The sequence below is a fragment of the Palaemon carinicauda genome, chromosome 14 (genome assembly GCF_036898095.1).
Source record: "Palaemon carinicauda isolate YSFRI2023 chromosome 14, ASM3689809v2, whole genome shotgun sequence".
Lineage (NCBI taxonomy): Eukaryota > Metazoa > Arthropoda > Malacostraca > Decapoda > Palaemonidae > Palaemon > Palaemon carinicauda.
In genome coordinates, this window is record NC_090738.1 from 132,823,251 (window position 1) to 132,833,585 (window position 10,335).

Sequence of the window (10,335 nt, forward strand, 5' to 3'; positions counted from 1 at the left end):
TGATAGATTCTTTAATCAAAATAACCAATAATTCATTTATTTAACAAAATGCATTCTATATAATAGCTTAGTGTATGATAAATTCTTTAATCACAAAACCAATAATTCATTTATGTAACAAAATATATTTTATATATTTAGAAATATATTACTCAACTTCACTTAATTTTCGTTAAGGGCTACTTTTACGGTCCTTTTAATTTCGGGGAAAAATACTCTCTACTATTTAATAGAATATATTTTATATATTTAGAAATATATTACTTAACTTCACTTACTTTACTTTGAGAGCTGCTTTTAATGGTCCCTTAATTTAGGGGAAAAATACTCTCTACTATTTAACATAATACATTCTATATATTTAGATATATATTACTTAACTTCACTTACTTCACTTTAAGGCATGCTTTTAATGGTCCCCTAATTTAGGGGAAAAGTACTCTCTACTATTTAACAAAATATATTCTATATATTTAAAAATATATTACTTAACCTCACTTACTTTACTTTGAGGGCTGCTTTTATGGTCCTAATTTAGGGGAAAAATACTCTCTACTATCTAACAGAATACATTCTATATATTTAGAAATATATTATTTAACTTAACTTACTTTACTTTGAGAGCTGCTTTTAATAGTCCCTTAATTTAGGGGAAAAATATACTCTACTATGTAACAGAATATATTCTATATATTTAGAAATATATTTCTTCACTTACTTTACTTTACTTTGAGAGCTGCTTTTATGGTCCTTTAATTTAGGGGAACAATACTCCTTATAGGACCTTTCGTAACCTATATGAATTTATATGAATAATCATAATTAATCATTCCACCTACGCAGGTTTCTCCATCTCTCAAGAATCTGGGTCCGACCGAAGACCAAGATAATTTTCGTGGGACGAAAACAAGAATTTCAGGCCATACTGCGAGCACCGGTTCTTCGCAACTCGGTACATATCCTGTACGTCGGTCTGGATGATCCGACTTACGACGCTCTGCAGAATTCTAGTGGGCAAATATGTCCTCTGGGAAAGGATTTGAAGTTGTGCAGTTATTCAGAGTCTCGTCGCAATTATGGTAGGCAATTATTTGTGTATATTTTGATTTTTAGTATGTAGTAGGTTGGCCAGGGCATCAGTCACCCGTTGAGATACTACCGCTAGAGAGTTAAGCTAGACTGACACTTGCACGATTCTGTGGCACGCATTGGTACGACTCGAGTCGTGCCAGTGCGCAAACTAGTCGTAAACTGGCGTGAAGTGTGAGTAAACCCGTCGTGACTGCGTGCCATCTTGGGACGAGAAATCTAAAAAATTTTGGTCGTGACAAAATTTCGCGACCGGGTCGTGAGCTATGCGCAAACTATTCGCAAAGAATTCGTGAACTAGTTGTGCCAGTTCGTGTCAATGTAGTCACTGAACTTTTGTCGTGACCAAAATTTTAAATATTTCAAAACTCTTGTCCCGACATGGCACGCAGTCACCATGGGTTTACGCACACTTCACGCCAGTTTACGACTAGTTTGTGCACTGGCACGACTCGAGTCATGCCAATGCGTGCCAGAGAATCGTGCAAGTGTTACACTTCACGCCAGTTTACGACTAGTCTGTGCATTGGCACGACTTGAGTCGTGCCCATGCGTGCCACAGATTCGTGCAAGTGTCAGCCTGCCTTTATGGGGACTTTGACTGGCCAGGCAGTACTACATTGGATCCTTCTCTTTGGTTACGGTTCACTTTCCATTTGCCTACAGATACATACACCGAATAGCCTGGCTTATTCTTTACAGATTCTCCTGTGTCCTCATACACCCGACAACACTGAGATTACCAAACAATTACTCTTCACATAAGGGTTTAACTACTGCACTGTCTTGGGTTAGCGTTCTCTTGTTTGAGGGTACACTCGGGCACTCAATACTGTATAATTTCTCCTCCTCTTGTTTTATTAAATTTTTTATAGTTTATATAGGAAATATTTATTTTAATTTTGTTACTGTTCTTAAAATATATTATTTTTCCTTGGGTGGAGAGGGGGCTTGGGCACTGATCATATTATGTAATATGACCAGCCTCTAGGGCATTGTCCTGCTTAATAGGGCAATGTCACTATCCCTTATCTTGCCATTCATGAGTGGACTTTAAACCTTTAAGGAGATGATCTCGGGCATCCATACATTGTCATTTAAGTTTTATCTCTCTCTCTCTCTCTCTCTCTCTCTCTCTCTCTGAAATTTGCTATTATTTTATTAATACCAAATGCTTCGAGCTTTAACTCAAAATAAAAAAATCAGATTGAAATTTTTTATCTTTTATTTTAATTTTGTGTTTATTGATTGACTCTCTCTCTCTCTCTCTCTCTCTCTCTCTCTCTCTCTCTCTCTCTCTCTCTCTCTCTCTCTCTCTCTGTCTCTCTCTCTTTCTGAAATTTGCTATTATTTATTAACACCAAATGCTTCAAGCTTTAATTCTAAATAAAAATCATACTGAAAATTTTTATTTTTCATTTTAAACTTGTGTTTATTGATTGAAAAATATTATCCAAAAATATCCATGAATTATCATTATACTTTTATTTCTCTTGTCGTCGTTAAAGCATCGTTCGAAAGAGTGACCTTAATCAGTCGCTGCCTCTTCTGCAATGATGGAGAACCCGAGGGAAAAGTGTTAGGATCTTGGACTCTGAACTCCTCTGACACGGCTGCTGGACGGAACCTGTTTCCCTGTGAGTATATCAGGGATTGGTTGATTGACATTGAGTTTTCTGATATTCTGACATCGTTTGTTATGAATAAAGAATAAAAGGAAATTCAACTTAAATCCACAGAGATAACGTTGTTCTTGCTTCAAGGTTTAAACTGTCATACCTCTAGCTTTTTGTTAACCTCAGTCATTTGCTAGATAAATGGCAAGTTTTAAATATTCTGAATCTTCAGCTTAATTTACCATTTGTAGCATTTATGTATATATATATATATATATATATATATATATATGTATATATATAGTTATATATATATATATATATATATATATATATATATATATATATATATATATATATATATATATATATATATATATATATATATATATATATTTACACATATGTATATGTATATATATATATATATATATATATATATATATATATATATATATATATATATATATATACTGTATATATACATATTTATGTATAAAACTCTGTCTATATCTTGCATATACATTCATATATATTCATATATATTCATTTCTATATATTTATACATATTTATTTAACAAATCTATATGTATTTATTTCTTTACATATATATTACATACCTTTATATATATATATATATATATATATATATATATATATATATATATGCACACATACATACATACATACATACAAACTCTATTTGTTTGTATTTGAAATACATCAATAAATTTATCAGTTACAACTAGCTAGTTGATTATGCTATTAAATCTCTTCCGTACATTACGTCTTCACTCGAAAAAAAAAAAATTAATCTGGGTTCATTCTACTCTTCCAGTTGAAGCGAACAGCCTAAATGGTTACCACCTACGGGTCTCTTCTCTTGTCTATTTTCCAATCGTGGATTTCCAAATGAACGAATTTCCCAAGGGTGGTCTGCTGGAAGATAGCTTAAGTAGACGGGTCATAGAAGCGGTGGCTCCCATTATAAATTTCACGTAAGTGTTCTTTTATTATTATTATTATTATTATTATTATTATTATTATTATTATTATTATTATTATTATTATTTGCCCAGCTACAACCCTAGTTGGAAAAGCAGGATGCTATAAGCTCAAGGGTCCTAAGAGCTGCTTACCATAACTAAAGAGTCTCTTCTATCCTTACCAGGAGGATAGTAACCACTGAACAATTACAGTGCAGTAGTTAACCCCTTGAATGATGAAGAATCCCAGAGCTGTTATGTTTCCTGAGAATCAATCAGATATTAGATTAGGAATATAGTAAAGTTTGGTGCTTATTGGCTAATCAAGGGGTTAACTACTGAACATTAAGTGTTCAGTAGCTACTCTCCTCTTAGTAAGGGTAGAAGAAATTCCTTGGCTATGGTAAGCTGCTCTTCTAGAAAGACACTCCAAAATCAAATAATTGTTCTCTAGTTTTGGGTAGTGCCATAGTCTCTAAACTATGGTCTTCCACTGTCTTGGATTAGAGTTCTCTTGCTTTGGAGTACACACGGCCATGCATTTTTATCTTATTCATCTTCCTCTTTTTGTATAATTCATATGTGAAGGATCTAATTCAATGTTGTTACTGTCCTTAAAATATCTATTTAATTTTTCTCTTGTATTTAATTTATTTCATAGTTTCCTTTCCTCACTGGGCTATTTTTCCCCAATTGGAGCCCTTGGTCTTATAGCATCTTGCTTTTTCAACTAGGGTTGTAGCTTAGCTAGTAATAATAATAATAATAATAATAATAATAATAATAGTAATAATAATGATAATAATAATAATAATAATAATAATAATTATACTACTACTACTACTACTACTACTACTACTACTACTACTACTGCTGCTGCTGCTACTACTACTACTACTACTACTACTACTACTAATAATAATAATAATACCAATAATATTAATGATAAGAGGTATTTATGTATACATATATACATTTATACATATGCATATGTATGTGTATATGTAAATACACACACACACACACACACATATATATATATATATATATATATATATATATATATATATATATACATATATTTTAATTTATATACACACACACAAACATACGCACACACACACACACACACACATATATATATATATATATATATATATATATATATATATATATATATATATATATATGTGTGTGTGTGTGTGTGTGTGTGTATGTTTACGTCTGTGTATATACATTTCTCTGTACATAGAAGTAATAGGCCATTAGCTGTAATGGTATAATTTTAATCACTTATTTCGTCCTATTTCACAGCTATGGCGTCTTTGCCCCACCAGACAAGCACCATGGCACTCTAAGGGTAAATGGAAGCTGGACTGGTGTTATTGGTTTACTTCAGAAGGGAGAGGTAGACGTGACGTTCATGATTACGAACAGTGATAAGAGCTATCCCATCATTGACCTCGCTCGTCTAGTGCCGTCAGACACTGTTGTCATTGTCACGCTGAAACCCCGGTCACTGCCACAATACTTTGTTATAGTACAACCCTTTACAGGTATTTTGGTACATTTGAAAACACTGGCCTTTTCCTCTCTCTCTCTCTCTCTTATGTATACACAGACATGTATATATGTGTGTATACATACATATCTATATACATATGTTTATGTTTTGCCTCCATAATTTCATATATATATATGTACACATTTATGAAATAATAGCGAGTTAGACGAAGAATAAATTGATGCTTGGCCTTTTTTTGTCTTCTTCCATCAGTCGAGGTTTGGATGTATATAGCAGCCAGCATCCTGATTTGGGCGTTATTCTTCTGGTTCTTACAAAATTTGAGATCAGAAACGGTGGGTGGAGAAAGGGTCACTTTCAACTGGTCCATCTTCCATAGTTTTGCTGTGATACTAGAAGATCCTCCGCCTAGTATTCCAACACATACCATTGGGCAGGTGAGATTCGCTTTTTGTTTTCAATTGATTCACAAACATATGAGGTAAATGTGCATGCGAGCCGTTAGGAAGTGACTGAGAGACGAGTCGAATGTAACTAACTTTATTTGGATGGAACATGAGTATATATACAACCGGTTCCAGTCAAGAATGGCACAAAAATTCAGACACAATGATTCAAGATATACAGGCATAACCAGGTTATCTGTGCAAACGATGACGACAATACACAAAAAACTGAAATGCCGTCACAGTGCACAAGAGTATGTGATACACGTGTGGTACATGGCTTCCAGAAAGATATATATGTGAAATAGGGCACCCTGCTCTTGAGAGGTGTACTGTAGGAAGGTCATATGGCAGAAAATATGCAGGTTTTAAGCGATCAATGTGGACCAAGTCTTCTTTGCCACGCATGTTGAGGAAGAATTCTTTCAGTTTATGACATATGAGGGAAACGTGTGTAGCTGAATGCAGATCTGTTGGTATGTGTTGCTTAGCTGGGGGCTTCTAAGTCTGCCGGCAGGGAGTAATTTATTCTACAATGTGACATAGACGCTGAAGATTGTTGGAGGAGGTTGCAGATGAAAAAAATTCGGCAGGGAAGAATTTCAGCTGCCGAAAAATCCATGTCGTCTTTAGGAGTGGTCCTGAGTCCCAGGAGGACCCAGGGAAGCTTGGTAAACCAGTTGGAGTCCTTGCAGCGGGACATCAAAGCTGCTTTGAGGGTATGGTGAAAACGTTCAACCATACCGTTGGCAGCAGGGTTGTATGCGGTTGTCTGATGAAGGGTGATACCCAAAGTTTTTTCTAATGATGTCATCAACTGAGACGTGAAAATGGAACCCCTGACGAAAGTAATATGCTCTGGGTTACCAAATCTTTCTATCCTTCCTGAGAATAAGGCAGATGTAAATGAGGTGGATGTTACAGTTTCCATGGGAATGGCTTGAGGCTAACGAGTGGAGCGGTCGAGGACAGTAAACAGGTAATGATGTCCTCATGATATGGGTAGGGGATCTATAACATCGATGTAAATGTGGGAAAAGCCGCCCTGAGGTTAAGGAAAGGTGCCCATTTCTGATACATGTGTCGATGTATTTTTGAGGTTTGGCATGAAGTGCAGACGTGGATCAAATCCTTAGCATCTCTGGAAATGCCATGCCAAATGAACTTTGTCTTTAGTAGCTGTGCAGTAGAAAGGCACGAGGGATGTGAAAGGCTATGAATGAAATCAAATACCTGTTGGCGCATGTGAAATGGTATCCATAGTCTAGGTGTACCTGTAGTGACGTCACAGAGAAGTGTGCCGTTAAAGTCGACGAGAGTAACGTCCCCCCAACAGATGGATTTGCAGGATGTCCTACATGCTTGGTTTTCTGGATCTTTTCATTGGGCTTCTTCCAAGGTACTTTAATTCAATCCCAAGTGAATGGCGACCAATGTGTTTCTTGATAGGGCATCGGTAACGGGATTCATTTTCCCAGGGATGTGCTGAAGGGTACAATTGTATTCAACCACAGTGGAGAGATGTCAGCGTTGATGGGCGGACCAGGCATTGGAGAGTGAAGGTGTGTACCAGAGGCATTTGTTCAGCGTGAATGATGAAGAGCGTAACTTCCAAGAAGTGGCATAAGTGACGGATTTCCAAGTGCACTGCCAGCCATTCTTAGTCGAAGTACAGTAGCTGGACTCTGCTTTGGACATTTTTCTACTGAAGAAGGCCAATGGGCGGGGCGGGCTGTTGAGCACCTGCTCAAAGACTGCCCCAATAGTGACACGCTGGCATCGGTGGAGAGGAGAGGTGCATGTGGCATGGGAAAAGAGAGAGCTGCAACGGTGGATAGGGTATTCTTTGCATTGCATAAGGCAGCTTCTTGAAGGGAACCCCACTTCAGGTCTTTTGGTTTGCCATTGAGGGATCCGTAGAGTGGGGGTAAGAATGGCGGCGTTGGCTGGCAGGAAACAGTGATAATAGTTGATCATGCTTACGAATTTTTCCAGTGCTTTGACAGTTGAGGGTGTGGGAAAGTTCTTAACGGCTGTTACCTTCTCAGGGAGGGGGTTGTCTCCTTGATGAGTGATGCAGTGCCCTAACCACGAATCTTCTTTGTCACCAAAGGTACACTTGTCGTACCAGACTACAAGGCTTTTCGGTTGTAGGCGGTCGAGCACAATGCGTAGATGACATAGGTGTTCCTCTTTGGAGGAGGAGAACACAAGTATGTCATCCACGTAACATACACAGAAGGGGAGGTCCCCTAAGATGCCTTCCATGAGATATTGAAAAGTGGCCCTAGCATTACGAAGGCCAAAACAGGAGTAATTGAAGGTGTAAATACCAAAAGGGGTGGTGATGGCATTCTTGGGGATGTCTTCTGGGTTCATGGGCACTTAATAATACCCCTTCAGTAGGTCGACCATGGAGGAAACCTTTTCTTTTTTGCAAATAGGAGGTCATGCTGGTCATGTTTGGGAGGTGGTAATGATACGGTTTTGTCTGCATGTTCAGGCACCTGTAATCCCCTCAGACGCGCAGAGCCATCTTTCTTCAGGACGATGTGTAAGGGTGACAACCATGGGCTTGAGACTTTTTGGTAAAGGTCCATTTCTTACATTTTGGCGAACGTTTGTTTAGAGGTTGCAAAAAGGTCTGTTGCCAGACGTCTGAATCTGGCACACACTTGGGACCCTGTCGTCTTGATATGGTAAGAAATACCATGGTTCGCAGGGGACGTGGGCGTTTGACAAAGTTTTGGACAGAAAACTTCCGGATACGCCGGGAGGAGGTGGGCGTAGGCCTCTGTGGGTGCGCTGATATGGAGAGTCAGTTCTCAGGGTGTGGATTGGAGAGGTGTACGGTAGTATGAATCCGTATTGAATAACTGATGGTGAGCAGCATCATAAAACAGTTAGGCACAGCAATGAGGGGGCAGACAGGAGGGAGCGGACACTCAGCTGGTCACCAATGTGCAAGCGAGCCGTTAAGAGGTGACGGAGAGACGGGTTAAAATACAACTAACTTTATTCGGATGGAGCATGAGTATATATGTAACTCATTCCAGTCAAGAATGGCACAAAAATTCAAACACAATGGCTCAAGAATGTACAGGCATAAACAGGTTATCACTGTTAGGGGAGAGCGATAAGATAACGACAATATACTAAAAAACAGAAATACTGTTACAGTGTATTAGAGTGTGTGATACAAGTGCATTACATATATACAGTATACGTGTATATATATACATATATATATATATATATATATATATATATATATATATATATATATATATATATATATATATATATATATATATATTATATTAATATACTTAGATCAGTTTGATACTAAAATAACTCTTCTTTTGTTCAAAAGATATTGCTAGGAGTGTGGCTGATAACGTGTCTCATCATCATAACATACTTCCGTTCGTCCCTCGTAGCTCTTCTCTCGGTGCAGAGCAAGACGCAACCGATCGACAGTTTCGAGGATTTGATAAGCCTCGATCATAAATGGAATTTTGGTCTTTACGACGTAATGCTCAGAGGCCAACCGAAGCTGTACTTCACCAATGAGAAGGATCCTGTCATCAAGGAAGTCTATAGGAGATCTGAGGTATGGGCATGAAGTACAGGATGTCCTTAGCTTATAAAATTATTTGGTTATAGAAGTTGTTTGTATATTTAATTGTTTGTAAGTCGAAGTTTATTCAATTTCGTCCTGGAGTTTCAGTAACGTGACTCGCATCCCTACAATATTTAGCTAACAAAGTCAACAACTATAGTCCATTTCTTTTAGCGATGCATATTTGCACCGACTCGCGGCGATGCCCTTTTAGCTCGGAAAAGTTTCCTGATCGCTGATTGGTTAGAATTATCTTGTCCAACCAATCAGCAATAAGGAAACTTTTCCGAGCTAAAAGGACACCGCTGCGAGTCGGTGCAAATCTGCATCGCTAAAAGAAATTGACTATAGTCCCTTTTCATATGAAATAAATATATATTATTGCAAATGTTTTGTTTCCTGTATTAGATTACATGATATTGTTTTGTTACAATAAATCTTTATTTTATTACAGTATATGAACATTTGATACAACCTCTGAGATTATGATTATAGTTTGATTTGCTTGTAAGTCGAGTGTGTGTAAATCGAATGTTCGTAAGTCGAATATCTGCAAGTTGTGTACCTTCTGTATAGCCTTTGGGATGGGTGAAATATCTGCTTTTTGTGTGAGTTTGTATGAACCCGTTTTTCAGCTCGCAAATGAAGGATGAACATAAAATATAGATTAAAAATTAGCTTTTGAAAGCACATATCAGTAGCTCAAATTCCCTTTTAAGGAAATTCACCATTTATCATACATATATTTTTAAAATGGCCTATCACGCTTCTGGATATAAGTAACGTTTCTAATGCCGTTTGTTCTCCTGGTTTTCCTCTTCTAGAAATTCCGATTATATATGTTCCCACAAAATTTCAATTCCCTATTCTCTCCACAAGATTGAACCATCTCAACACTATCTTTTTCATCATTGCAGATTACGACTAGTTCCTATTTTCCTCTAAAATCTTTAATTCACTGATTCATATTTACTATCCACAGTCCATTAGAGTAGAGGCAGGTCTGGACAAAGTCCTGAGAGGAAATTACGATTTCCTGGTCACAAACAAC

At 37.1% G+C, this 10,335-nt stretch overlaps 1 protein-coding gene across 1 annotated transcript in view; it reads left to right on the plus strand.

Moving 5' to 3' along the window:
- Window positions 1-963: 963 nt before the first annotated feature.
- Window positions 964-10,335, plus strand: part of LOC137653030 (glutamate receptor ionotropic, kainate glr-3-like) — a 12,220-nt gene continuing 2,848 nt past the window's right edge. The window contains exons 1-6 of the mRNA XM_068386422.1: window positions 964-1,079; window positions 2,598-2,726; window positions 3,544-3,703; window positions 5,006-5,247; window positions 5,469-5,653; window positions 9,036-9,275. Of these exons, the coding sequence (XP_068242523.1) occupies window positions 3,618-3,703; window positions 5,006-5,247; window positions 5,469-5,653; window positions 9,036-9,275 (753 nt within the window). The 5' untranslated portion in view covers window positions 964-1,079; window positions 2,598-2,726; window positions 3,544-3,617. The remainder of the gene's footprint in view (window positions 1,080-2,597; window positions 2,727-3,543; window positions 3,704-5,005; window positions 5,248-5,468; window positions 5,654-9,035; window positions 9,276-10,335) is intronic.